Raw genomic sequence first — 26934 nt, 5'->3', positions numbered from 1 at the left:
CGTTGCCACGGCGTTGAGCACTTCCGGCGCGCGGTTCGGGCGCGGTGTTCCGCCGGGGGGTTCCGGCGCGGGGCCGCGGCCGCGATCTGCCGTTCCGGGGCCCGGCCGCTCCCCGCCGCCCCGCCATGGCCTTCGCGGGCCGCCGCGACGCGCCCGAGCCGCCCGACTTCGGCATCCTGAAGCGGCTGGCGCGGGACCAGCTCATCTACCTGCTGGAGCAGGTCCGGGCCGGGGCGGGCACCGCGCGGCAGGGCGGCGGGCGGGGGGAGGCCGGGCCCCGGCCCCGTAAGGATCCCGCACCGGGATGGGTGGGGGGGGTCTGCCCGGGAGGGGCCCAGGACCGGCGGAGTTGCGGCGGTGGGGATCGGCCCCGGGGCAGGCGGGGTGGGGGGCCGATCGGCCCCGGGGCAGGCGGGGTCGGGCCCAGGGGCAGCCGGTGGGGCCGGCCCCACGCCCCGCCTGCCCGCAGCTCCCCGGGAGGAAGGACCTGTTCATCGAGGCCGACCTGATGAGCCCCCTGGACCGCATCGCCAACGTCTCCATCCTGAAGGTACCGCGGGGCTGGCGGCTGGGGGCCGCCCGCCGACCCCGGCCCGCACCGCCCGCCCACGCCGCCGCCTCCCCCCGCAGCAGCACGAGGTGGACAAGCTGTACAAGGTGGAGAGCCGGCCGGCCCCCGGCGCCAGCGACCAGTGAGTGCCCGGGGCTGCCGCCTGCTCCCGCGCCCGGCCAGGCCGCAGGGGCCCGTGGAGCAGGCGGCGAGGGGCAGGCGCCTCTGCCAGCTCGGGATTTGGCTCCGCCGGAGCGGACGGGCGCCGGGGCAGAGCTGGCGTGGGATCGGGGCTGGGGAAGGCCCAGGCGCAAGGGGCCCCTCACTGCCCTCCGTCGCTCTGTGGTGGCAGGTTCTGCTTCCTCGTCCGGCCGCGCATCAGGACGATGAGGTACATCGCGGGTGAGTGCGAGCGGCGAGGGGTCTGCTGCGGTGGGGTGACGCCTCAGCCCCGCGCTGCGGGAGGGTGGGTGCTCCGGGCTACCCCCGTCGGGGGGGCTTGGGAGGCCGCAGCCTTGGCAGATGGGCCCTGTGCCTGGGGTTTTTTCTCCGCCTGGGGTATTTTGGGTCCTGTGAGACGTGGCACTCTGGACCCCGTCCCGCAGGAGGTGTTGTGCCAGCGCAGGGGGGTGGGCAGCCTTTGCAGAGCCTGCGTGGGTTTTGTCCGCAGATATTGTCAATGCTGACAAGATGTCGGGGAGGAGCAGGAAGTACAAGATCATCTTCAGCCCCCAGAAGGTCAGTCTGACCGCGCTCTGCTGCCAGTTACCGCGTTGCTGCGTCTGCTCGGCCTTCATGCCTTCCGCTCTACAGACACCAAAGTTTATTTGTTTCTAACCCAGACGTGTTTAATTAAAACCAAGCGTTGTGACGCCTGGGAATGAGCCGCTTCCCTCCGTTGCCAGATGTTTTCCCCTCGGAGCCTGGCCGGGCCCTGAGGGTCTCTCCTTCTCTTCCAGTTTTATGCTTGCGAGATGGTGCTGGAGGAAGAGGGAGTCTTTGGCGGTGAGTGGAGCTGTGGTGCCCGCCCCTTCCCCGCCCCGAGGGCTGGCTCGCCGTGGCTCTGACACCGCACAATCCCAGTGGAATCCCAGTACTGGCATCGCGGTGCTGGCAGGGACGGGAGCGCGGGCAGGAAGCACAGGTTCCCTGGCACCTGGCAGGCAGCGTGCGCACGCCGCAGCGCCGGGGCCTCTCCTTGTCTTCGGGGAGGAGACGGCGTCCTGCCACGAATCCCTGTGGAAAGGCCCCATCTCTGCTCCCCACACCCCTGTTGGCAGGGCTGCCGTGATTCTCGGGGCTGTTTCTGCTGAGGCCGGCTACCCAAAATGGCCACCTCTCCCTGTCCCAAACTCAGATGTCACCTGCGACGAGTGGTCCTTCTACCTGCTCCCCCTGGACGACGACATCATCAGCATGGAGCTGCCCGAGTTCTTTCGCGACTACTTTTTGGTCAGTGGGACGATGCTGCCGGGACACCGCCCTGCAGGGTGGCCCCTGTCCCTCCCTCCTCTGCTGGGCTCGGGACGGAAGAGCTTTGTTCAGAGGCCCGACGCGTGCCGTCCTGCTCAGCCCCTCGGCCTTCACCGCGGGCCCTTGTCTGCTGTCCCGGGGGGGCTTTTGCTGGGGACGGCTGCTCTGATGGGCTGTGATGCCTCCCCTCCTCCGCACGCAGCCCCCCCTGTGCTGGGCCCTCCTTTGCTCCGTCCCGAGCAGCTTCGGGGCGTCCCGGTTCCCGTGCGCGTTCCTCCGGCAGCGCCAAGTGCAGGGTCTGCCCCATCCGCAGTCCGTCTCCAGCCGCGTCCCCCACCGGCGCCGTCGTTTCCCAGCCAGGCGCCCAGACTGGCTCCCCAGCGTCTCGCCGTCCCCACAGGAGGGAGATCACCGCTGGATCACCTCCGTCGCTCGAGCCCTGCAGTTGCTGAACTCCCTGTACGGGCCTTTCGGCAAGACCTACGGCATCGGCAGGTGTGCCAAGGTACGGCCCGCGCTGCGGGGCCTGGCCAGCGCGCGGGGAAGCCTCTCCTGTCCCCGTAAGGGGTTTGGCTCACAGGGAATCAAACCCCATCAGCCGCGTGGCGCCTGCAGCGCTGCAGAGGTGGCACCGCGCTGCTGCCTCTTCCCGGGTGGCTCTGGGGGCTCGGCGGGTTTGTGAGGGGGCCCCACCGACCTGCGTCTCCCAGCCAGGGCCCCGTGTGCCCAGGTTGGGCAGGGGAAACCGCGGCAGCGTCTGCTGCTCGTCAGGGTGCTGTGGAGCACCCCGTGCCCTGGAGGGGGAAGTGCTCGTGCCCAGCCTCGGTCGGCGAGCCCCAGGCCCTCTGCAGCCCGTTGTCCCTGCGGGACGCCTTGGCCCGCGCGCCGGCTGGCACACGGCGGCGGTGCTGGGAGCCGGGGGCTGCCCCCGGGCCCTGGCACGCTCTGCCCCTTGCAGATGAGCTACGAGCTGTGGCGGGACCTGGAGGAGGAGAGCGAGGGCAACGAGCAGAGCAGGAAGCCTGAGATCGGCAACGTCTTCCTCGTGGACAGAGGTGGGCTGCAGCGAGGGCTGCGGGAAGGGGCCGGCCGAGGAGCAGCAGCCTGGGCCGGCAGCTCGCCCCGGGTGCAGGGAGAGCCCATGCTGGCGCCGGGAGCTGCGGGAGGCGCGGGGCGGCTGGCCGCGGCGGGGGCAGCCAGGCAGGGCCGCGGTGGGCGGCGAGGGCGGGCAGGGAGCAGCGGGGGAGCAGCCCGGGCGCCGGCTCTCCTTGCAGACACGGACTACATGACGGCGCTGTGCTCCCAGATGGTGTACGAGGGGCTGGTGGACGACACCTTCCGCATCAAGTGCGGTAGGTTGCCGGGGAAGGCGACAGGGCCCGCGTAGCGAGAGTCTCCAGGGTTTGCGCCTGGCGGCGTCAGCCCCGGGCCCGCGTGCTCAGCTGAGGCCGTTCCTCGCAGCGATGGCCCCGGCCTCCGGTGCTGCTGGAGGCTGCGCGCGCGGGTGGCCCCCGGTCTGACCCAGCGGCTCGGGGGGCACCCGCTGCCTTCTGCGGCGGGGCCAGGCGTGTGTGGGCATGTCGCTGCTGCTGGGGCAAAGCAACTGTCCATCCGTTTCTGCAGGGAGCGTGGATTTTGGGCCGGACGTCACCTCCTCTGACAAGAGCGTCAAGGTGCTGCTCAATGCCCAGGACAAAGTGAGTCCCCGCGCGCCTCGGGGGAAGCGCGTGCCCCGTGCTCTGTGCCCAGGTGGCACCGGGAGAGGCTGAGGGGGCGTTTCCCCCCCAAGCCTGAGCAGGGAGCGGCCGGGTGCTGGGGCCGCGGAGCGTAGGCTGGAATGGCTCAGGGCACAGAGACCGGAGGAATGCGGTCTGCAGACGCGGCTTGGCTTCTGTAGCGGGCAGAGTCCTGCGTGCAGGGGCGTGTCGTGCCGGCCAGTCAGTGGTGTGGGGCTCCGGCCGCCCTGGCAGGGACAGCCCCTCACCCCGCTGCTCAGGCTGCCGGCAAGCGTCGGCCCCGGGTCGCGCCGTGCTGGGGGCTGCGGCTGGGCGGGCCCCGTGCAGGCATGAGGGGCGTCCGGCGCCGACTGCTGCGATGCTCTCTGCAGGTCTTCAGCCAGATTCGGAACGAGCACTTCTCCAGCGTGTTCGGCTTCCTCAGCCAGAAGTCGCGGAACCTGCAGGCACAGTACGACGTGAGTACCGGCCCGGAGCGCGGGATGCCCACGTGCCGTGGCTCCGCAGCGGGGTCACCTCCCCGCGTGCTCTTTCTTTGGCAGCGGCGCCGCAGCATGGACATCAAGCAGATGAAGAACTTTGTCTCCCAGGAACTGAAGGGACTAAAGCAAGAGCATCGCCTGCTGAGCCTGCGTAGGAGCCGGGGCTGGGACGGTGGGCAGGGCGAGGCCCCCGCCCGCTGCAGCGGGTGCCCGGCTCCCGGGGAAGGCGAGGGGGCCGAAGGGCCCTGCTCGTCCCCAGGGCGCAGGTCCCCAGCAGCGGGCAGGGCAGCGGAGGCTGCTGGCTGTGGAGGTGTTGGTAGCGCGGCTGGGGGGGCCAGCTGTGCGCAGAGCTGCGACGCCTCCAAAGCGGCCGCCTCTCTCGTCTGCGCAGATATTGGTGCCTGTGAGTCCATCATGAAAAAGAAAACCAAGCAGGACTTCCAGGAGATGATCAAGGCTGAACACTGTGAGTGCCTGTTCCCTGTCCCACCTCTGCTGCTCCCCCCCTCCCAGTCCTTGCTCCCCGACCCTGCGCTGCGACCCACAGCCCCGCCTGCCCCTGGCCTGGGCAGTCGCACGGCCGGGTGCCCCCTGCGCGACCAGTCCTTCCCGGGGCCCTAAATGGGGTCAAGCCCCGTCCTCGGAGGACTGCCGCGTGGCGGGGTGCGAGGCGCAGCATCGCAACCCTGCCCCGTCGCCGGGGCTGAGGGAGGCTGGGTTAGAGGGTGGGAGGCCCGGGCTGGAGGTGACGCTGCCTCTCCCCCAAAGCTCTGCTGGAGGGCTTCGACATCCGCGAGAGCACCAGCTTCATTGAGGAGCACATCGACCGGCAGGTGAGAGCGCGCCGAGCCGGCAGCAGGCCGCTCCGGCCGCGCCGTCCCGCCGCAGGCCGCTCACCGCCTGCTCCCACGCAGGTGTCCCCCGTCGAGAGCCTGCGCCTGATGTGCCTGCTGTCCATCACGGAGAACGGTGGGCTGTCCGGCCGCGCTGCGCGGGGCGGCACCGGCGCCCTCCGGCCCTGGCGCAGAGCTCACGCTGCCGCTCCCTGCAGGTGTCGCCCCCAAAGACTACCGCTCCCTGAAAACGCAGTACCTGCAGGTGAGCCTCGGGGGCTCGCAGCACAGCAGGCGCTGTCAGGCGTGTTCCCCTCCCGGCCTGCTGCTCCCCACGCTCCAGCTGCGGGACAGCCCCTGCCCCCGCGGCCCCGCGCGAGCCCTCAGCTCCCCCTGCCCTTTGCCTGCCGGGCTGCTCGAGGCGGCCCCTGCCTCCCCGTGGAGGGGGCACCCTGCCGCCTTCCCGTGCCGGCGGCTGGGGCTCTGCGCTGATCTGGCCCGCCCCCGTCCCCAGAGCTACGGGCCGGAGCACCTGCTGACCTTCCACAACCTGAAGCGCGTGGGGCTGCTGACCGAGCAGTCGGCGGGAGAGACCCTGACCGCGGTGGAGAGCAAAGTCAGCAAGCTGGTGACAGACCGCGCTGCGGGTGAGAGCCAGCCCCTGCCCTGCGGGCCCCGGGGAGCCCTGGGGCACAGACCTGCCCCCTCGGGAGCTGCTGCTTCGGAGCTGGCTGGAAGGACGTGGCAACCGTGGACGCTGCAGGGCAGCGGGGCTGGCAGGCTCCGGCACCACGTCTCTCCTAGAGCCGGGGCTCTGCGTGTGCCCAGCCGCAGCCAAGATGGATGCAGAGGCTCTGAGCTGTTTCTCCTTGTCTTGTTTTCCAGGAAAGATCACAGATGCATTTAATTCTTTGGCCAGGAAGAGCAATTTTCGAGCCATAAGCAAGAAGCTGGGGTTGGTACGTCCCCGTGGGGCCGCTGGCCTGCCGCCCTGCCCGCGTGCCCGCTGGTGCCGGAGGAGCTCTGGTCACTCCGTGCCCGCAGCCGGCTCTCCAGGCTCGGCCCCCCCAGAGCCACACAGTGCACGGGGCCGCTGCTGGCTTCCCGGCCTGCCCTGACTCTGGGCCCCACCACCTGCCAACACCGCGCTGGCTGCGTGCAGCTGTCGGGCGCTGGGGCGGCAGCTCTGTGGCCTCGGTCCTGGGGAGAGGTGATGTTTCTGTCCCTGGCACTTCGACGCACAGCCTGCCCGGGCCGTGTATTTGGGCACGAGGAGGGGCCAGAGGCTTGCTCCGAGCGTCTGTCCCTCTCCATGTGCCTGCCCCTCCGCGGGGGCTGGTCCTGTGCCCTGAGCGCCACGCGTCTCTGCAGATCCCCCGGGTGGACGGCGAGTATGACCTGAAAATGCCTCGGGACATGGCTTACGTCTTCAGCGGGGCCTACATCCCCCTGAGCTGCAAGATTATTGAGCAGGTGAGGCTGCCTGTCGCTGGGGAGCACCATGCATGTCCCCCTGAGCCCCGGCCTCCTTCTGGAGGGTCCGGCGGGGGTCCCTCTGCCCGGGACTGGGGCTGCAGCGCTCATCTGCTGGTCGGTGCCTCCCTCTGCTGATCTGTGCTGGCCGCGCTGGGTCTGAGCCTGATCCCTTGCCCTGTCCCCTCAGGTGCTGGAGCGCCGGGGCTGGCTGGGCCTGGAGGAGGTCGTGCGGCTGCTCAACGGCAACGAGTTTTCTGTCTCAGGTAGGGCCAGCGTGGGGCTGGGGGCGGCGGGCCTGGGGCTGGCGGGTCCGACAGCGCTCTGCCCCGTCCAGACAGCGCCGCGGAGGACAACCCTGCCTGGGAGTCGCAGCGCGTCGTGCTTGCTGTCTTCCTGGGGGGCTGCACCTTCTCCGAAATCGCTGCTCTTCGGTTTCTGGGGAAGGAGAGAGGTAGGAGCCGCCGCGGGGGCACGATGCCGCGCTCCCGGGGAACAGCCCGACCCGGGGCAGGGGGCGCAGGCTCAGCCCTGCGGCGTGGTGTGGCCGGCGGGCACTGGCGGGGCCTCTCCCCGCAGGGTGCAAGTTCATCTTCCTGACCACGGCCATCACCAACAGCGCCCGGATGGTGGAGGCCATGATGGAGGCCAAGGCGTGAACCGGGCCGGGCCCGGCGGGGGGTGGCAGCGGCGGGGCTGGGGCTGGGGGGCTCTGCCGCCCGGCGCGCCCCCCTCCCAATAAACGTCTCTTCTGGTACGGCTGCGGCTCCGGTTCGGCGGGGCCTGGCGCGGGGGGCGTGCGGGTCCCGGCGGGGCCTGGCGCATGCGCAATGGCGCTCAGGCGCCGCCCGGAGTGGGGTGGGGCTCCCGCGCGAGGTCACGTGGTTGCTGTCAAATATCGACCGCGCCCAGCGGCGCGCGAGGAGTGCCGTTACGTGGGACGGTACCGGCCCTGCCGGTCTCTCTCGTGATTGGTTAGAAGCTCCGAAGCCTTTTCGCGGCCATTGGCTGGCGGTCGGCTTGGGGCGGGGCCGACCGCGACGGGTAGGACTGGAACGCCGCCGGAGGGGGCGTGGCCTGAGCGGCCGTTGTGGGTGGGGCACGTGGGGACGCGGAGGCTCGCGACAGCCAATGACCACGTCCGGGGGGCGAATTTAAACCTGCGGGAGAGCGGCGAACGGGGCGGCGGCATGAGGAAGAGGTGCGGGCCGGGGGGGTCCCGGGCGGCGGCGGGACCGGGCCGGGGGGTCCCGGGCGGGAGGGCGGCGGGTGGACAGGACCGCGGCCGGGGGTGGGGGCTGGGGGTGGGGGACACAGCGGCTCGGCCCGGCCCGGGCCCCGTCCGGCGACCGCTGATGGCCGGCGGTCCCCGGTGCCCGCAGCGAGGTGCTGGCGGCCGAGGCCGTGTCGTGCCTGAACCGGGCCATGGCGGCGCTGCGGGACATCTGGGAGGAGATCGGCATCCCCGAGGAGCTGCGCCTGGAGCGCACCGACGTCGTCAAGAAGCACATCAAGGTGAGGAGGGGGGGCGGCCTCGCCTGCGGCGCTCGCCCAGGACCGCTGTCTGGGGTCCCCGGGCCGGGCTGCCAGTGCGGGGCCAGCCCGGTCTGGCGGGAGCACCCGGGGGTCCCCGCGGGGGTCCCTGCGCCTCTGCCCTGCCCCCTGCCCCCCGGTCCTGCCGGGCGGCCCGTGCTGCCTGCGCTCCCCGGGCCGTTCCTCCCCCGGCCCCAGCAGCGGTTCTCCAGCTGCGCTCCCGCCCGGTCCCCCTGCGTGTTCCCCGCTCCCTTTCCGTCCCCTGGCCTGCCTGTCTAACCGGCCTGTGTCCCAGAGCCTCCTGGACATGATGGTGGCGGAGGAGGAGAGCCTGAAGGAGCGTCTCTTGAAGAGCATTGCCCTGTGTCGGAAGGAGCTCGACGGTCTCTGCAGGGAGCTCCAGCTGGACCCCTTTGAGGTAAGGTTTGGCTTTTGCTCCTAGGATCCTGCTGGCAGATCTGCTGCCTGGCCTCTGCTCGGGTGTCTCGCTGATGCCAGAGTTCGCAAGGCAAACGCCTGTTGAAAGCAGCTTTTCCTGATGCTGGGTAGAGCCGAAGGCTTTGTGGCTCCTCGCAGGTCAGGGGCTGGGTGTGCTTCTAATTTTGTGCGTTGCTGCCTCATTTGCACCTTCCTGGGGAACACCTTGCTCAGAACTAGGGCTTGTGTCCCAGGCCTTTGTTTAAGAAGCTTAAATGCAAGTCAGGTCTGTTGACAGTTGTGGAGAAGAGAGCTGATTTCTGGACTTTTTTAGGAAGAGGAGGAAAGTACCATTCTGCAGATGGAAAAGAATTTGCGCACCCGTGTGGAAGTGTTGCTAAAGCAGAAAAGGGACAGGAAGCAGGAGCTGAAAACCCTGCGAGAACAAGATCAAGACTTGTGTGACATCCTCTGCACAACCCCCTTCTGCATCGACAGCAATGCCGTGCCCAGCCTGGAGGACCTGGATCGTTACAGGCGCCACGTGGCCTCCCTGACCGCCGAGAAGGTAAGCAGAGAGGGGTGAGGGTCTTGCCAAGGGTGGCACACAAGGAGCTCACTGGTCTCTAATGCCACTCGTCACCTCCAGGAGCAAAGGCGAGAAGAGTTTGTCAGCAGAAAGCGGCAGATCATCCTCCTCATGGAGGAGCTGGACCACACCCCAGACACAAGCTTTGAGCGGGATGTGGTGTGCGAGGACGAGGAAGCCTTCTGTTTGTCCACAGACAACATTGCTGCCCTCCAGAATCTGCTACAGCAGGTATGTTGGCACACCGAGGCGGTGCTGCCTGCTGTGGAGGCTGTCGATGGTCTTGGCATCGTGGTGTGAAGAGCCACTGCTCGGTTTTCAACCTGCTTGTGTGTTAGAACGTCCTTTTGGGAGCTTTTGCCGAGAGATGTTGAAAGATGAGCAAGTGGCTTTGCTAGGTGCAGTGGAGCAAACGGCCCACTCGTGCGGTTACAGGAGCTGGCAGGCTGTCTGAGCGTCTGACGTTGTCCTTGTGGTTCGAACCCCAGGTACCCCATAGCAGAGTGTCAGGCTTCAGATCATAACAAAATAGTTTATTCAAATGGTACAGCCAGGAAAATGCAGCTCAAGCTGGCTGCCTCCAGAGAGGGACCCAGAACAAAGAAATCCCATGACAACTACACTCTGACCGTCTTTGCACCTGCCCCTCATGCATCTTGCGTGCGCCTTTTGCTCCAACGGTAATTACTGGTCTGGGGTCTTCTGATGCCTTACTAGATGCCTCCTCTGTCTTCAGACAGAGTGTTAACTCTCCACATCTGGTCCAGCCACAGCAGTTAAAATAAGAGCAGCTGAGAGGGGAGATCAAAGGGGAGATCAATCTGTTGTTCGCAGCTGTAGCTTCCTTATCCTCTGCTTCACGTTGGTCTTGGGGCCATCCAGGTGCTGGTGTGGCCTCCTTATCCTCTGGCTTGTGCTAGCCTGAGGGCCATCCTTTATGTAATCATCAATTCAGTAAAAGCTCAACAAGATCACAGCCTGCAGCCTAGGGCTCTGACACGTCTAGCAGCTTGTGCTGAGTAAGCAATGCTACACAGCCAGCCCCCCGCATCACGCAGTACTGCTACGGCTCCTGCCTCCCGATGGCAAATGATTGACCCCGACTGATCCGTTCCATTCCTAACATCTTCTCTGGGCTAAATCACTAGTATTTCTTACACCCACCCTCCGGGGCGAGGCTGCGCTGGCGCTGACCCTGCGCTCTCCCTCCCGTAGCTGGAAGCCCAGCGATCCCTGAATGAAGCTGTGTGTGCAGAGCTGCGCTCCAGAATCGTCGCACTTTGGGAACGGCTGCAGGTTCCCGCGGAGGAGAGAGAGTCCTCTGCAGTGCACGTGGCTGGATCCAGAGTCAAAACCAGGACAGCTGTAAGGACCACCCTGTGCCCTTGGAGGGGGGGTTGGGGGGCAGCAGCTCTGGGCTTTGCACTCCTGTTTGCTCAGCCAGAGCGGAGCAGCTGCTTCCAGCAGCCAAGTGCGAGGGGAGCGGGCCACATCCTGCCCTCGCGGGTGGAGGAGCTGGGATTTAGTGCTGGCGACTGCCTCGCCTTAGGAAGTGGCTTATGCAGAAGATAAATGCTGTTCTGCTCCACTTCTCCTCGTGCTGTCACCTGAGCCTGTGCTCTGATCTTGGCAGCTGCAGCTGGAAGTGGACCGTCTGGAGGAGCTGAAGCTGCAGAACATGAGATCTGTGATTCAGGCAATCCGGGCAGAGCTGGCTGACTGCTGGGACAGATGCTTCTACAGCCAGGAGCAGAGGGAAGCATTCAGCCCCTATTACGATGGTGGGTGCTTACCGACTCCCGTGCGAGCTGCTGGCGGGCTGCCCGCCCAGAAGGGCCGCCCGCAGGGGCACGGGGGTCCTGGCTGCCTCCTGAACGTGCTGCTCTCTCCTCTCCAGAGGACTACACAGAGGCCCTGCTCGAGCTGCATGACGCTGAGGTGGAGAAGATGAAGAGCTACTACGAAACGCACAAAGATCTGTTTGAGGCTGTCCAGAAATGGGAGGAGAACTGGAAGCTGTTCCTGGAGCTGGAGGTATTGTCCGGGCGGGAACGTGCTCTGCCTGGCTCGGTGCTAGGTCACCGGGCAGCGCGCCGCTCCCACACGTGAAGCGCAGCTGGGAAAGACCAGAGAGGCACTGGGAAACCACAGTGGGTCCGTGAGGGGTGGGCTGCTGTATCTGGAGCACGGATTTGGTTTGTGATTGGGGGCTGCGCAGCAGGGGTGGCTTCTTGCAGGGTCTGTCCTGTGGGGTGTGTGCAGGGCTGTGTGGCGTGTCTGGTTCTCTCCTGACCTCCCTTCTGTACCAGAGGAAAGCAACTGACCCCAGTCGCTTCACCAACCGCGGGGGGAACCTGCTGAAAGAAGAGAAGCAGCGAGCAAAGCTGCAGAAGACACTTTCCAAGGTAGGTTCAGCCCTGGAGAAGCAGCTGTGGTCGGGGACAGGCCTGTGTCGTGCCAACTGGGAAGCGCAGCACTTCAAAGCCAGCAGCGGATATCTTTGGGTGTGGAGATGCCCACGTCTGGGAGGACAGCCTCTTGACACTGCCCTTGTGTCTTGGCCAGCTGCAGGAGGAGCTGGAGAGCAGAGTCCAGGCCTGGGAGCAGGAGGGCAAGGGGACCTTCCTGGTGAAGGGGCAGCCGTTCATGGAGTACGTGACGGAGCAGTGGCAGCTGTACCGCCTGGAGAAAGAGAAGGAGAAGCAGGAGCGGGTGAGTGGAGCTGAGTGTGCTGCCTCCTGGCCTGGAGGAGCCTCTGCTGCACCGAATGCCAGCCTGTTGGTGGCCCTGCTCTGCACGGGTGGGGGATCTGCCGCAGCCGCCCCACCACCCGCTGCGGGGGGCTCTCTCTTCCCTCTCCGCCTGGAAGCGGCTCTGCATGCAGTCACCATTCCTCAACAGCGGGACTGGTGTCTGTTGCTGTCGCTGTCTGTGTTGAGCCCCTTTCCTGGTGCAGGGCATTGCCCGCTGGCCACAGCCTGCCCTTCCCTGGCAGCAAGGGGCACGTGGCAGCTCCGCAGCTCAGCGCGGCTGGCTCTGCGCTGTCCTCTGCCCAGGTTGGTAAGTGCAGGTCTCTCTTGCAGCAACTGAAGAAGAGCCGCCAGATTGAGACAGAGATGATGTACGGAAGCACCCCGCAAACACCCATCAAGCGTCGGGTGCTCGGCCCGCACACACCTGGCAAAGTAAGGAAGGTAAACTGTCTGCGCGAAGCAGCGCAGATGTGCCGGAGCCCGGGCGCTTGGCTGGGACACTGCTGGGAGCCATGTGCTGTCGCTATGCTGGAGCTGTGCCTTGTCCTGGGCCTGCCTTGGCCCCACGCAGAGATGCAGGGGGGCGTGGGGTGCTGCAGCAGCATAATGGAAGGGGAAAGGGCCCAGGCCACCCGCACCTCTGCTCTCCCTGGGGACCATCAAACCTGCTGCGCTGGGGTGCTCTGGAGGCTCTGTGCAGCTGGGACTTCCACCTTGGCTTCCCTGGCGTGCGGTGCCGTCACTGGCTTCCTCCTGGTGTGATGTGTGCTCTGCCTTTCCCCTCAGCTCAATGGCACTTCCACCTCCAGAACCACAGCCAACAGCACCATTCGTTCAGCCTTTGGGGGAACCATCTACCACTCGCCCACCTCCCGCTTGCCACCTTCTGGAGGGAAGGTAAGGAACCGAGCTGGGCCGGCACAGCTCCTGCTGCCGCCACGCCGTGCTCTGCTGCCCACCCTGCCGAGCTCGGGGGGGCGAAAGCCCCTGTTTGTCCATAGGCTGCTGTGCTGGGCTGCCACAGTCCTGGCAGGGTATCTCTGGGATCTGAGGGAGGAGGAAGGTGGCAGCAGCACTTGGGAAATCTTCCAGCCCAGATTTCTAGTGTACCCCTGTTCCTCTGTGCTGAGCCTGCGGCTTGGGGGACCTTCAGAACGTGGGTGTGATGCTTTGTTTCTGGGATCGGAATTGGACCCCAGACCCCGGAGGGCTCCTGGAGCTTGAAACTACTCTGGTGCCACAGAGTGACAGGCAGCAAAGCTAGCGCGGCTCTCCCAGCCCTACTTGATTCCTGTGTCCCATCTAACTGTCACTTCTTTCCGTAGTTTGGCCAGACTCGGACCCCCAGCCGCGCGGCTGCAAAGCTCCTCCGTCTCGGGCCCAGGGAGTGGAACAAGGAGAACGTGTCCCAGCTGAATGGAACCACCCTGAGCGGTGGGTGCACCCCCACAGCCCCTGCCCAGCGTATCGACAGCGTTAATTCTGTTGCCAGCACCTATTCTGAGTTTGCGGTAATGCACCTCTTCTAAACCCACCTCCCCTCGCTGGGCAGCACGGGGCTGTGCTCCCCGCCCAGAGCACCCCAAGGGGCTCAGCTCTGCACTGCCCTCCCGCTGCCCACGCGCAGAGCGGCTGTTCCTGCGGGGCCGTGGCAGCAGATCTCTTTGCCCTACACTGAGAACTGAAATCTGAGGCTCAGTGGCTGAGGCCCAGCACCGCTCGTGTCACACAAAGGCCATGAGCAGCCCGGTGGGCACAGACAAACCCAAGAGAAGTGCTGATGTCGAGGGCACCTCCCAGCGCCGTACGTGGCCCGGGCCCCCTGAACAGCCTTGCTGGCCTGGTCAGTGGCGGGGGGGCTCCTGACCCCCGGGCAGGGGAAGCCTTTTCCCGCTGCCTGTGTGGACTCCTCAGGGACGCACTCACAGGGGCTCTGCTTGCTGTCCCCCCTGGGCTGATCCCCCAGAGGGAGCTGGGCATCTGCCCCGCTGTTTCGCTGGTCCCTGGTGTGCTGGGGGAGCGGCCCCCGCTGCTGAAGAAGGTGCTGTCTGCTGGGACGGGGCTCCCTTAGTGCCACTGCCCTTCCATGAGGATGGGCTGAGCCCGAGCTTTCCCCTCTGCTCACCAGACAGCCGCGGCATCCCTGCCTGTGTGTGGTGTTCTGCGTATGCCGGGGCCGTGCTGCGGCTGTCCCTGCCCCGGGCTGTGATCCCAGGCTGTGATCCCAGGCTGGTGCGCAGCCTCGGGGCAGGGAGGGTGCCGGTTTGTGATGGAGGCAGATTCCTGCTGGGCGATCCCTTCCTGCAGCAGCTGGGCAGGGTGTCTCTGTCCTGCTTCCCTTCCCTCAGCTGTGGGGCAGCCTCTGTGCTTCCCGCTGATCCAGCAGTGCTTCCCAGGACAGCCAGCCTGCCAGCTGCAGGAGGGAGGGATGCGGTTCCCAGCCTGGGGCTGTTAGGGCAACAGCTGCTTCTGCTTCTGGGCAGCTCACAGCTCTTTCTCGACATTTTCCTGTCCTCGAGCGGGGGAGCCCAAACACGCAGGAGCGGCCTGGCCTGCCCTCCTTGCCGGCCTGGAGCCGTTCCTGCTTTCCTACACAGACACTACTCTGTCTGCAGCCTTCTGCTCAGCTGCCCCCTCTCTGTCCCCTCATCCCCATCTCCACTTCTTGTCTCCACAGCGCGAACTTTCAAAGGCTTCCAGGTGTGACAGCAGCTCCCGCATCCTGAACTCCACCACCACCACCACCTTCTGCTGAGGTGCTGCCGGCCGGGCTCCAGCTGCCCGTAACTGTAGTGAGTGGCCGCTCAGGCAGGGCGGCAGCAGCTCCCTGTGCCCAGAGCTGTAGGGTTAACTTTTACTGGGGTCCCAGGCCTCGCTCCCCTCGCCAGGGTGGGGTGTGAAAGGGACACTGTTCAATACTTGCTTTTATTTGGGGAATTCTTGCAAAAGTTTGTCATTAAAGATTTGAGTATGCTGTTGTTAGGGTAGGCAGTGGTGGGCGCTGGCTCCTGCCGCAGCCTGGCTGGCGTTGAGCTTGGTGCTCAGTGGCAGGGGCCCTGCTGTGCTGAGCGTGCTCTGGGACAGACAGGACCTATTTGGAGAGCTGGCCTCAGCGCCGTTCCTCACAGGCTTTTCCCCTCCATTTTTGTAGCTGTTGTCCACCAGCAGCTTCCTTTCTCAACATCCTTAGGCGTGTTGTGGCAGGGGCTTGCTTTAGCTGAGGTTCCCTGGGCCTTTGGACCCTGGCGTGCTGGGCTCCCCGCTGCAGGCTGGTGCAGTGCTGAGGGGCTCGCCAGCTGCGAGGCTGGGGGTTCGGGGGGGGGGGGGGGGGGGGGCAGTGGGGCTGGGGTCCCAGGGCAGGAGCGAAGCCTGACCAGGTGTCTTGGAGCCCTGATGGCTGTACAGCTTGCACCCTCCTGCTCCCTCCCCGAGCCGTGGAGGGACAGAGCCTGTGGCAGGGAGCGCCTCAGCACCATCACCAGCAAGGAAACGAGCTACAGTGGGACAAAGCCTTTGCCCCGCCCTGGGAAGGGGGGCAGCTTGTCCTACCCTGGGGACCTGCTCTGCACCCTTGGGTGCTGCTCGCTGCCCTCCCTCACCCTTCACGCTGGAGGAGGGCAGCGCGCCCACCGCTGCAGCTGTACAACGCAGCCCGGGGCAGGGCTGGGGGCCCTGTTTGCACCTTCATTAACAAAGCTCTGCCTGCACGGGTCTGTCCCTGATCATGGTTAATTTGCACCTTGTTATCACTACAGTCCCCCACTTGCTGTTATTTATTCTCCACGTTCTGTCCCTTGCTCTGTAACTGTATATACTGTTGATGGGAATAATACAGCTGTGTACATAGCTGCTGCCCTGTGTGTGTCTGGGGGGCAACTGTGGGGGCTGGCTCCAGGGGGGCTGGGGGAAGCGGGGCTGTCCTTTGTACACAGCATGCAGCAGCACCACAGCCGTTACGGCAAAGCAGCTCTAACAGCTGTGTTCAGCCTGTCCCTCCGTTGGCTCCAGCACGTGTGCAGCTGCAGCCGGGGCAGGGGGAGGCACCAGCGCTGCTCCAGGCTGTGAGTTTGGTTCACAGGGCGCTAAACCCAGCTGGGCTGGGCGCTGGGGGCTGCCTACCCCCCTCAGAGGGCAGAGCGCTGCCGGGCTGGTCCTGGGAGCGGGTGCGCAGGAACAGAGCTCGCCGCTGTCTTCCTCAGTGCAGGCAGCCGGGCGGTGGGGGGCTGCAGGGCCCTCATGGCTCCAGCACGCAGACGTAGGTGGTCCAGGGCCCGCAGACCACCTCCTCTGCCTGCAGCCCCTCGGCTGCCAGGTACTCGACGCGGCGCGGGTGGTCGGAGCTGGCGCTGTCCCCGTGTCCCAGCTGCCCGTATTTACCTGTGGACACCACAGCTGCCACCATTGGGCCCTCTGCCCTTGCAGGGCGACAGCTCCCTGGGGTTTTGGGGAGAGGGAGGAAAGGTGAGAGCACCCCTGTACAAACGGCTCCAGCCAGGAAGCAGTGGCAGCGCCCTGCTATGAGACCTTGCTGCGGTAACTAACTCATTACACAAGGAACAGCAGCCAAGGCAAGGAACCAGGAACCAGAAGCTGGTGCTGGGGGTGGTGTACCCCCCCAGAGCAAAGGCACCACTTACCCCAGCCCCAGGTGTAGAGCTCCCCGCCTCCTGCAAAGGGGACAGCACCCATCAGCCAGCGCCCGCTGAGCCCCGGCCCCACTCCTGGCCAGCACCCAAAGTGGGGGTGCTCCCCGCCGCCCCGCCATCGAGAGCCAGGCACTCACGTGTGATGACGGCCGTGTGCCGGGACCCGCAGCTGACCTTGCCGACCTCCAGGTCCTGCGGCAGATCCAGCAATGCCGGGAACGCCTGGATGGAGATGAACGCAGCTTCCTCGGCAGCCGGCTGCTCCTGGCGGGGCGTCAGCTCAGCGTCCCCTGGGGAAGAGCCGACCCTCAGCTTCCAGGAGTGACCGGGCCCCGCACCAAACTACCGGCACTGCCTACGGCCGTGCAGGGTCCCAGTGCCAGCCCCGCCCTGACCAGCCGCACACGCACCTGCACCCGCGTCCACCTTCTGCTCCCGTGCCCGCTCTTCCGCCAGCGCTTTGGAGGGCAGAGCCAGCTGGCCCGACTCGTTCCAGCCCCACATGTAGAGGTCTCCTGCCTCTGCGGGCAGTGGGGAGCGCATCAGGGGCTGCCCCAGAGCGGAGCTCAGCCCTGGAGCCCCAGCAGCGGCTGGGTGCTCCGGGGACACCAGCACCAACCCTGCACAGCACAGCGCTGTGCCCCGGGCTCCCCCGGTCCTGCCAGGGCCGTACGCTGCCGCCAGCCGCACCCGGCACGGCCCCTCACCGCTAACGCTGGCCGAATGCCACCCGCCAGCCGCCAGCGCCTTCATCGGCACGCCGGCCAACGCCTCCACCAGCCGCGGCTGCAGCTCCGACTCCAGCGTCCCGTGGCCAAGCTGCCCGTGCCTGCGGAGAGACGCACACGGACAGACCGACCCCTCGTGTGCCCCACTGCCCTCCAGCCCCCTCCCCGCCCCAAGTGCCTCTGCCCCGCCGTGAGCCCGTGGTCCTGGCCGAGCCCCCTCCTGCCTGCTGGTGTCCGTGCTGAGCCACTGATCGCCTGATTGCTACGCTTACCTGCCGTGGCAACCAACAGCACAGCAGTGGCAACCAGTGTGGCTCCACCCCCCCCCCCCCCCCCAAACCCCCCCCAACCCCAGCCTGAAAGCAGGGGGAACCCCCCCCAAGGGGACAAGTTTCTGCCACGACGAATGTTTCCCTTGCTGGGCACACGGAGGAGCACAGGCCTGTGTGGGCTACACCAGGCAGGACCCGGACCCACGCGCTGTGGGGGAGCCGCCCTACGTGAGAAGTCCACTGTGTCATTGCCCCCACAGCAACGCCAGCGTGAGAAAAGCGAACTGGGTACAAGCAGCGAAACTGGGCCCAGTATCGGGGGTGACTTGCAGGTCCCTCCATCGCACCGCCGGCCTGAAGACGTGGTGCGGAAGAGCCGAGCCAAGAGGGCCAGACTAACGCCAAGTGCCACAGGAGGGGAAGGACGGCCGGGCCTGCGCCCCAATACCACTGTCCCCACTCCCACACCCTTCCCCGAGCCCCCACAGCCCCTCCTCGCGCCCCAGCACCAAGGAAAGTTAAGGGGGGAGGCAGCCTCACACCCGAACCCAGCAGCGCGGAGGGAAAGCAGCAGCTGTCACCCAGCAGCAGCTGTGGGTACCCGAGATTGCTTAAGTATTAATTGCAGCTCAGCAATTATGTGCCACACCACGAAGAACAACACGATCATGAAGTAACGAACCGTGTGTTTACTGGTCAATTAGTTCACTGATCATGTGATCGCTTTATTAGATCATTTTGCCCTGTTGACGGATCAAGCACACCACAGACGCTCAAACCAGTTTGCCTTACGGCTGCAAGCTAACGGGGGCGCTCGGCCCCTGAGGTGACCCCTCCCCACCACGCTCTGTCCTGCACCCCTTCCTGTACCCGCCCCCCCCCCCCCCCCCCCCATCCTCCCCGTCACCCCGGCTGCACCCCCCCCACCCCCATTCTCTCTGCGTGCCCCCCGGCCTCACTCAGCACCCCCACCTCCGCACCCCTCCTCCGTGTCCATAATGCCGAGCCCACCGCCGGGCCGCCCCCCCGCGCCCCCCCGCGCCCCGCTCACCTGCCGCCGCCCCACGCGTAGGCCTCCCCGGCGGCGCCCAGCGCCAGGACGTGCTCGTGTCCCAGCGCCAGCCCGCGGGCCCGCACCGCCCCGGGCAGCGCGGCGAAGAACGGCGGCCGCGGGCTGGCGAAGCCGCCGGGCAGCAGCGGCAGCGGCGGGGGGCGGCGGGGCCCCGGCGGCGGCAGGGCCCGGCTCCAGGCGGGGGCGCCCCGCAGCGCCGCCGCCCGCGGCCAGGCCTCGGCCGCCGCCGCGCCCCGCAGCACCAGGTGCGTCTCGGAGGGCAGCGCCTCGGTCCAGCCCGGCAGCGGCCGCCGCAGCCCCGCGCTCCGCACCTCCAGCCCCGCGCCTGCCGCAGCGACCGTCAGTGACCGGCGGGGGGCAGCCCGGGGGGACCGGCACCAGGGGAAGGGGGAACCGGAACGGGGACATCCCGGGGGGATCGGTACCGGGGGAAGGGGGGACCGGCACATCCCGGGGTGACCGGCACCGGGGGAAGGGGGAACCGGAACGGGGACATCCCGGGGGGATCGGTACCGGGGGAAGGGGGGACCGGCACATCCCGGGGTGACCGGCACCGGGGGAAGGGGGAACCGGAACGGGGACATCCCGGGGGGATCGGTACCGGGGGAAGGGGGGACCGGCACATCCCGGGGTGACCGGCACCGGGGGAAGGGGGAACCGGAACGGGGACATCCCGGGGGGATCGGTACCGGGGGGGTGTCACGGGGACATCCCGAGGGGCGGTGGGGAACCGGAACGGGGACATCCCGGGGAGATCGGTACCGGGGGGGGGTCCCGGGCACATCCCGGGGGGCCGGGGGGACCGGAACGGGGACATCCCGGGGGGATCGGTACCGGGGGGGGTCACGGGCACATCCCGGGGGGCGGGGGGGACAGCCCGGGGGGAGCAGTGCCGCGGGAGGTCCGGTATCAGAGGACGGGGCGGGGCGGGACAGGACAGACCGCGGGAACCGGCACCGGAGGGGAGGACCCGCCTCACCCCACCCACCCAATCCCCCAACGGCTGCCCGCCGTCCCGCGGGGGAACCGGACACCGGGCGGGCACATGGCAGCGCCGGCACCGCGGCAGGAGCGGGGTGCGGAGCAGCGCCGGGGCCGGGGGTCGCTCACCGGTCTCCACCACCACGTAGCTCCAGGCGGGCCACACGCGCCGGAGCCCCTCGGGGCCCGACTGCAGCCGCCGCGGCCCCGGGCCCGGGCCCGGCTCCCCCGCCGCCTCCTCCGTGCTGAACCCGAACACGACCCAGGCGCGGCGCGGGGCCGCCATGGCGGGGGGGGCGGGACAGGGGCGGCCCCGCGGGGCGGAGCCCGCACAGGGCGGGGGGCGGACAGACGGGCGGAGGCGGGGCCGTGGTCCAAGAGCAGCTTTAGTGCGGTGTCACCGGGCGGGCGCGGCCGCGGCGGGCCTCGGGCCAGCTCTCCCGGTTAAGGCAGCCGGTGGCAGAGACAGCGGCGAGCCCCGTGCTTCCCCTCGCCCCGGGCCACCGGGCAGCGGCCGCCGAGCGCAGCGGCGGGCCCGGCCCCAGGGCAGCAGCGTGCCAGCCCCCGCGGTTAGCCGGGACCCCCGGCGGGGCGCCCCGGCCCCAGCAGCGTGTGTGCCCCGGCCCCAGCAGCGTGTGCCTGCGCGCCGGCCCGGCCCTCACTCCTGGCCCGGGTTGGGCTGGATGAGGCCGTAAGCCACGGCCTGCGCCAGGCTCTCCTTGGCTGCCTGGGCCACGCGCGGCTTGTCCTGGTCCTTGGCGAGCACCGAGAGGATCTCCAGCATGTCGCTGGCGATGAGCTGCTCCGCCACCTCCCGCTCGGCCGCCATCATGTTCATCACCACCACGGCCCCGCGGTGCTGCAGCTCCACGCTGGGGCTCAGCAGCAGGGCCTGCAGGATCTCCAGCCAGTGCACCGTCTGCGGGGGAGCAGGGCGGCGATCAGCCCTGCCCCCTGCAAGAGGGGGGCCGGCTCCCCGCAGCCCTGGTGGCCCCTCACCACCCCCAGGCCAGGCCCAGAGTCAGGCTGAGGTCAGGACAGGTTGCCGTCTCCCCATGCCAGCCCCAGGGCACAGCTCCAGGATGCCAGGGGAGGGAACGCAGGACACGGGGTGCTGTCCCAGGGGGTCCTGGGTGCCCCTGCCCCACCGCAAGGCACTCACCACCTGGGGGATCCGCTTGCAGATGGGGGGGTGCAGGGCGGTCAGCATGGCCAGGGTCCCCGAGGCCGCCCGCCGCAGCTTCTCGTCCTCCTCCCCGCTGTACAGGACCATCAGCTTCAGCCGGTTGCTGCCCTCAGCCAGGAACAGCTCCTGCACCTGCAAACGAGGGGGCACGCGGGGGTGCAGGGGGCTGGGAGCCAGTGCAGACGCGCAGCGCGCCCAGCCCGGCCCTCACCTCCTTGCTCATGGCCATGTTGCACATGCACTCGGTCGCAGCCAGCCGGATCAGCTCGTGCTCCTCAAACATGTACCCCTCGATCATGGGCACGGCCTTCTCCTTCAGGATCTTCTGCCTGCAGCAGGGCGTGCGTCAGCGCTCCCTGCCCAGGGCACGCACCTCTGGGCCAGGCAGGGACAGACCCCCTCTCCCCCCCTGCCCGGTCAAGCTCCGCACTGGCCCCAGGGCCCCTACCGCAGCCTCTCGCTGATGCCAGCCAGGTTGGTTAACGCCATCAGCCCCTCGAAGTTCTCCAGGCCCGTGCGCTGAAGGTGCAGAAGGCTCACCAGGGGCCGGACCACCTCGTAGATCTGTGGAGAGCAGCGCAGCGCTCAAACCCCAAGCGAGGGGCAGGGACTCCGCACCCCGTGGAGCAGGGGCTGCAGGGAGCCCCGAGCCCAGCCTAACGGCAGAGCTGCTCCCACGGTTCTTGATCTGCCCTAGCCCAGTTGAGGGGATCACCAGGGGTCCTGTCCCCTCCTGCTCCCCAGGGAAAGGCCAACCCATGCTGGCAGCTCCTGCGTCCAGTGAGGCGTCCTCCCAGCAGGCGAGGAGGAGCTGAAGCCCACCCTGTCCCAGATTCCCACTGCCCTCAAACACTCACGCGCTCGCCGGGGAAGGCCATCTCCGGGTTGGAGGTGATGGTGATCTTTGCCAGGGCCTGAGCTGCCTTGGTCTGCCCCACCTCGGTGCCCTCCAGCGACAGCAGGATGAGAGCCTGCAGGCAGAGATGCAGCAGCCAGTCCTGCAGCCGGGGCACAGCAGCGCCAGCATCCCCAGGTCTCACGTACGAGGGAGCCAGTGTAGTCCCCTGCCAAACCACAGCCCACCCCAGAGCCCCTCTATGGCACAGGCCAGCGGGGCCTGTCTCCTCACCTTGCCTCCTCCCTGCGCAACCACACCGCCCCGGTCCTCTGCCTCCTCCACCAGCGCCAGGAACACCCTAGGGACAAAGCGGGAGCAGCTGCAGTGAGGGACCCACCACAGGGTCCCCACAGCACCCGGACACCCAGAGCGGGCCCAGGCTCCCGGACACCTCCCTTCTGCTCCCAGGAGCCTGCATTCACCGCAGGCACCCAAGTTCGTGGGCAGGACTCCAGCTGGACGCGGGCAGCCTCAGAACCCAGCTCCCTCCCTGCCACCCCCTGCGCACCCGTACCTGGAGATCAGCTCCCGGCAGGAGTTGGTGAGTGCCGGGCTGTCACTCTTCACCATGCAGGCCAGAGCTGACACCACACCAGCCGTCAGCAGCTTCCGCACCCGGCGCTTCACAAAGTCCGGCTTGTCCTGTCCCAGAGGCAGGGTCAGTGCCTGGTGCGGTGGCACCAGCCCGCTGCCATCCACTGTGAGGTCTCCGACCCCACCCCCGAAGGCCTCAAGGACAGCCTGTCCCCAACTCTGGACTCCGGGCTCAGCCCATCCACGCGCTCTCCCCCAGGGCCAGGGCTGCTGGCAGCTCCCGAGGACGGAGTGCCCTGCTCACCTTGGGGTGCTGTTCCGGAATGTGCTGCTTGGCGTACTTGGCCAGCTCCAGCATCTGGGGGTCCGGCTCCTCGTGGTCATAGCTGTTGGTGCAGTTCACCAGTGTGGAGGCGACTGCATACAGCACGCTCCTGTCCTCTGACTGCAGCGACAATGGGACGCTCGTCACACCCACGATGGAGAAGACGGGCCAGGGCTCGAGCCCACCCAGCACCACTGGGCCCTTCCATACCCCCAGCTCCGAGGCGCGAGCCCCACACCCCCCTCTGGGGGGGGTTTCCCACCATGCCGGGCCCCCGCCACTGTGCTCCGCACGCACCTTGGCCAGGTGGAACATGGCCTGCATGGCCGCCTTGTCCTCCACAAACTCCTCTTTGACGTCCGCGTCGAAGGTGAGGTAGGCCAGCCCCTCCACAGCCCAGCGCCGCGTGCCCGCGTCGATCGCCTCATTGCAGAGCCACCTGAGAGGGGGCCTGTGAGCCCAGGCCGCAGGGCACCCTGCCCCCCCGCCGCCCCCAGCCCCCCACCCAGCAGCACTCACTTGCGGCACTGCTTGGCCAATTTCATCGTGGAGCCCTCGGCAAACTGCTTCATGCTGAAGTCGGTGCCTCCGGCAGATCCCAGCTTGCAGAGGCCCTGCAGCCGGGAGCAGAGCGTCAGAGCAGGAACGGCCATATCACCCCGATGCGCCTCCAAGAGCCCCCCAGCAGGGAGGGGACACCGCCGCGGGCCCTGCAGCCGCAGCCCGCCCGCACCACCCGCGGGCTCGGCACAGCCGCCCCCATCCCGTCCCGCCACGCTCACCACCAGCGCCCGGATGCGGATGCTGTCCCTCTCGCTGTGCTTGTAGATCTCCTTGAGCAGGCTGACGCCGTTGGCGGTGATGAAGGAGGCGCGCTTGGCCTTGTCGGCAGCGTGAATCAGCGCCTCCACCGCTACCAGCTGGTGCGCCTCGCAGACGGAGGCGCAGAGGGACAGCACACTGTCCATGATCCCCTCCAGCTCCAGCACCCTGTTCCCAGCATCCGAGGGGCCCTGCAGCAGGCACGACACCGTCTGGATGGCCCGCAGCTTCCCAGCCAGCTCGTGCCCCTCGAACCAGCTCCTGCGGGTGAAGAGCGGCAGGGAGAATAAGGCTGATCCCACCCACTGCCCTCAGCCACACGCAGTCCCACCCGTGAACCCCAGCACCGCAGGTCTCTGGTGGGCCTGCAATCTGCTTTTACTGCTAAGAGCAAAAACGTCTGGGGACGGGGTGCTGCTGCTTCCCCAGAAGGCTGCTGGCTGTATGAGATCAAACCCCGCTCCGCGCCCAGGGACACCCGGGCTCACCTGACGTAGTCCTTACACAAGTGGTGGAAGTTCTCCCTCTCAGCGTCGCATTTCAGATCATCGTAAAGCTTGCTCAGCAGAACCGAGGCGCTCATCCGGCTATTCTCCGTCACGGGCAGGCTGCCTGCAGCGCCGCACACTGTACTTCCCACTTCCAGGATCTTCTTCAAGCCTAGGAGAACGCAAGGTCAGACACCCCAGTAGGGAGCAAAATGCGGTGCGCAGGCAGAGCCGAGGCGCGCGGCAGCCCGAGGCAGAAGGCGCGATGCCCTAGCGGGATGCTGCAGGCTGTTCTGCTCACCCTGGTCGATCACCCAGAGGCTCATGCTGTTGTTCATCTCCTTCGGTGACTTCCTGGGCACCACCTTGATGAGCAGGTTGAGGGCGTTGTCACGGCCGTGCGCGGAGGCCCCTTCCAGCGCTAGCAGCTCCAGGAGGTGCTTGATCAGCAGTTTCAGGTCCTTGGAGGAATCTTCCAGAAGAGATGGTGCCCAGCAGTCAGCACCCTGGGCACAGGCCTCTCCCCCGCCATGGTAAGGCTGGCAGGAGACGATGCCGTGACCAGAAGCTCCTGCCTCCCAGCTCACCCTCGTATTAAGCCTGGACCAGAGCCCCGGCTCTGCAGTGGGGAGTGGCGACAAGGTGGGCAGTAGGAGAAGACCCTGCTGCAGCTCAGTGCCTCCCCAGGGCGCTCTCCCCACCCCACGCCAGCCAGCCGGCACTCACCCAGCACCACCGCATCCTCCTTGCCGCGGAACTCCTTCTGCAGCCCCTCCTTCAGGGACTCGAACATCACGTGCAGAAGGTTGCAGGCAGCCAGCGAAACCTGCTCGTGCTCCACGCCCAGCACCGCCGAGAGACGGGGGGCCCCCAGCTCCACCAGGATGGCCATGGTCTGCAGGCACAAGCACAGCGGTCTGCTGGAGACCTCAGGGAAGCCTCAGCGCTTCCCAGCGCCTCGACAGGACGGTTCCCTGTCACAACAAGGCACTCTCAAACCCAGGCCTGGTGGGTGACAGCTCAGAGCTCCTCTGCCCAGCAGGGCTGCAGCCAGCCGCAGGCAGAGGCTACCCTGCCTGACACGCTCCGCAGCCTCCCCGACACCGGTTCCCCCGGGCCGGACCCCGTCATGCAGGAGAGCTGGGCTACAGCAGGACCTACCCGGGAGCGGTGCCCGGAGCACAGCCCCACCAGCGTGCGCAGGGCCGCCAGCATCAGATCAGCCTTGGCCGTGTCCAGCAGCTGCGTCAGCAGCCGCACACCGTCGCTTTGGAAGATTTTCTCTGCTCCAGCCTCCTCTCGCGCCAGCACAATCAGGTTCTGCGCAGCCTGGGAAAGAAGAATCACATCCACCGTGCACATGGAACTTCCCCAGCGGGAGCTGGCGGGGCAGCCAGCACAGCTGCAGGCATCCGCCTTCCGCCCCAAGTCGCCAGGGAGCACGTTCTGCTGCCGGGAAGCCCGGCCTGGCCCAGGCAGCACCGTTCAGCCAGCAGCGCTGAGCTGGGAACACCATTCCTCCCCTCCCTGCCTTCCAGCCAAGCCATGTTGCCCTCCGCTCCCCAGAGCTCAGACCTTTTGCTTCTTGTCCGCATCCTTTTCTTCAGGATCCAGCAGGATCTGGAACATCTGCTCTACCTTCGAGTCCGTGCAGGACATGGTCTTCATCTGAGACAGAGCAGAAAGAGCAGCTCAGCCCCCACCGTGTCCCTGAGCCAAGCGCGCCCATGGAAGGGCCACAGCAGCCCCTGCCCCCCACGCTGCCTCCCCGCTCACCTTCTCATGCATGCTGCTCCCCAGCGTGCGCAGGGCCTCCTGGAAGGCCTTGTTCTTGGGCTCCAGGCTCACGCACCGCTGCAGGTCACTGACAGCCTGGTCCAGGCGGCCCAGCTTCTGGAGTGCCTGGCTCCGGCGGAACAGCGCCTTCATGTCCCGGCCATCAGCTTCAATGGCTGCGGACGAGAGAGGGATCTATTGCAAAGCCCCCAGACTGGTCCGCTCTGCCTGGCCGGGCAGCGCAGAGGCTGGTCCCCTGCCAGCCACCACTGACAGTACCTTTAGAGGCATCAGCCTCTGCCTTGGCGTAGTCCTCCTGCAGAGAGAATCAGTGAGACGGAACAGCCTGACGCGCTGCCTGGGCAGTCATCCCTCAGCACAGCGTGCTGCAGGCAGAGGCAGCACCTGCTGCTTTAGAGAGGAGAGCAGGAAAAGGACCATGGGGCTTGAGGATGGGAACAGCGTCACTGAGGACAGCGAGCCAGCCCAGTAGGGCATCCCGTCCTTCCCAGAACGCAGCCCTCCTGGGCTCCCGAGGAGCCACAGGGCCTCCAGTGCTTGGCAAGTGCTCCCAGTCCACTCGAACCCCTGAGGTTCCTTGTGTTCCCCCTTGCTCAGAGGCGGGAGATCAGAGACGCTGTGACTGCCCGGGAACAGCCAGCAGCGCAGCCGCACAGGCCGGGGCGGCCGGGCCGGTTCGCGCAGGGCCCGCGGTGACGCACCCGCCCGCTCTCACCAGCTTCAGGTAGCAGGCGGCCCGGTTGCGGTGCAGCACGGCTCGCTCCGGCTCGGCGTCGCAGAGGCTCAGCGCCTGCGTGTACGCGGCGAGGGCTGCGGCGTGGTCCCCCGCCTGGAACAGCGCGTTGCCCCGCTCCCGCAGCTGCCCCGCCGTCACCTGCCGACGGGCACCGGCTGGGACACGCGTGCCGGGAGGGGGGGGCACGGCCCCAACCCCGCCGTGGCCGGCTGTCCCCGGAACGGGGCCGGGACAGGGCCTCTGGGACAGGGCCCCGCCGGCCCCGGCTGCCCCTGGACGGGCCCTGGCCTCCCATCACACCCGGCCCGGCCCGGTCTGGTCCGGTCCGGTCCGGTCCGGTCCGGCCCGACGCTCCGCTCCGCTCCGCTCCGCTCCGCTCCGCTCCGCTCCGCTCCCCTCCCCTCCCCTCCCCTCCCCTCCCCTCCCCTCCCCGGCCCCGGCCCCGGCCCCGGCCCCGGCCCCCTCCCCTCCCCTCCCGTGCCGCCCGCTCACCGTCTCCTCCATCGCGCCTCGCCCGCCGCGCCCCTGACGTCACCGCCGATCGCCCGGGGAACCCGGACGCCACCGCCCGTGTCACGTGACGGGGCGGTGCCGGAAGGGGCGGGGCGGG

The 26934-nt window shown here is 67.6% G+C and overlaps 4 protein-coding genes across 8 annotated transcripts; 2 read left to right on the top strand and 2 right to left on the bottom strand.

The window, feature by feature from the left end:
• Nucleotides 1-68: 68 nt before the first annotated feature.
• On the top strand, nt 69-7304 carry VPS33B (VPS33B late endosome and lysosome associated). Of its 4 annotated transcripts, none has more exons than XM_086756807.1 (23): nt 69-221; nt 470-550; nt 634-692; nt 903-941; nt 1156-1288; nt 1510-1555; nt 1908-2002; nt 2424-2528; nt 2982-3078; nt 3298-3375; nt 3647-3720; nt 4131-4217; nt 4302-4392; nt 4633-4707; nt 5010-5074; nt 5156-5210; nt 5293-5339; nt 5589-5721; nt 5960-6033; nt 6446-6547; nt 6738-6813; nt 6885-7001; nt 7127-7304. In XM_086756807.1, the coding sequence occupies exons 1-23, from the start codon at nt 126-128 to the stop codon at nt 7204-7206; spliced, it is 1905 nt and encodes a 634-aa protein (XP_086612933.1). In that variant the 5' UTR covers nt 69-125; the 3' UTR covers nt 7207-7304. The 4 variants fall into 4 exon arrangements, with proteins under 4 accessions (XP_086612933.1, XP_086612935.1, XP_086612932.1 ...); XM_086756809.1 differs by having other exon boundaries at nt 903-952; nt 1221-1288; XM_086756806.1 differs by having other exon boundaries at nt 631-692.
• PRC1 (protein regulator of cytokinesis 1) lies at nt 7259-14656 on the top strand. The gene is made up of 14 exons (XM_086756810.1): nt 7259-7301; nt 7930-8062; nt 8376-8498; nt 8832-9065; nt 9147-9317; nt 10302-10451; nt 10720-10867; nt 10984-11120; nt 11396-11491; nt 11652-11798; nt 12170-12271; nt 12626-12736; nt 13165-13350; nt 14517-14656. The coding sequence occupies exons 2-14, from the start codon at nt 7973-7975 to the stop codon at nt 14592-14594; spliced, it is 1773 nt and encodes a 590-aa protein (XP_086612936.1). The 5' UTR covers nt 7259-7301; nt 7930-7972; the 3' UTR covers nt 14595-14656.
• Nucleotides 14657-14745: 89 nt separating this feature from the next.
• RCCD1 (RCC1 domain containing 1) lies at nt 14746-19865 on the bottom strand. Of its 2 annotated transcripts, none has more exons than XM_086756811.1 (7): nt 19668-19865; nt 18537-18882; nt 17193-17314; nt 16896-17006; nt 16660-16775; nt 16477-16506; nt 14746-16216 (listed from the first exon to the last, which is right to left on the bottom strand). In XM_086756811.1, exons 1-7 carry the CDS (start codon nt 19822-19824, stop codon nt 15809-15811), a joined length of 1290 nt encoding a protein of 429 aa, XP_086612937.1. In that variant the 5' UTR covers nt 19825-19865; the 3' UTR covers nt 14746-15808. The 2 variants fall into 2 exon arrangements, with proteins under 2 accessions (XP_086612937.1, XP_086612938.1); XM_086756812.1 differs by having other exon boundaries at nt 15949-16216; nt 16623-16775.
• Nucleotides 19866-19906: 41 nt separating this feature from the next.
• On the bottom strand, nt 19907-26904 carry UNC45A (unc-45 myosin chaperone A). Its single transcript, XM_086756804.1, has 20 exons — nt 26817-26904; nt 26304-26462; nt 25847-25883; nt 25568-25743; nt 25367-25459; nt 24953-25120; nt 24518-24686; nt 24093-24263; nt 23792-23963; nt 23264-23564; nt 23001-23095; nt 22779-22920; nt 22461-22601; nt 22137-22264; nt 21854-21920; nt 21582-21695; nt 21173-21288; nt 20936-21053; nt 20701-20856; nt 19907-20457 (listed from the first exon to the last, which is right to left on the bottom strand). Exons 1-20 carry the CDS (start codon nt 26826-26828, stop codon nt 20197-20199), a joined length of 2796 nt encoding a protein of 931 aa, XP_086612930.1. The 5' UTR covers nt 26829-26904; the 3' UTR covers nt 19907-20196.
• Nucleotides 26905-26934: the final 30 nt, after the last annotated feature.

This window comes from Chlamydotis macqueenii, chromosome 12 (genome assembly GCF_036417535.1).
Source record: "Chlamydotis macqueenii isolate bChlMac1 chromosome 12, bChlMac1.mat, whole genome shotgun sequence".
NCBI classification, from domain to species: domain Eukaryota; kingdom Metazoa; phylum Chordata; class Aves; order Otidiformes; family Otididae; genus Chlamydotis; species Chlamydotis macqueenii.
The sequence above is the reverse complement of the archived record's forward strand: the minus strand, read 5'-3'. Positions and strand labels throughout refer to the sequence as shown.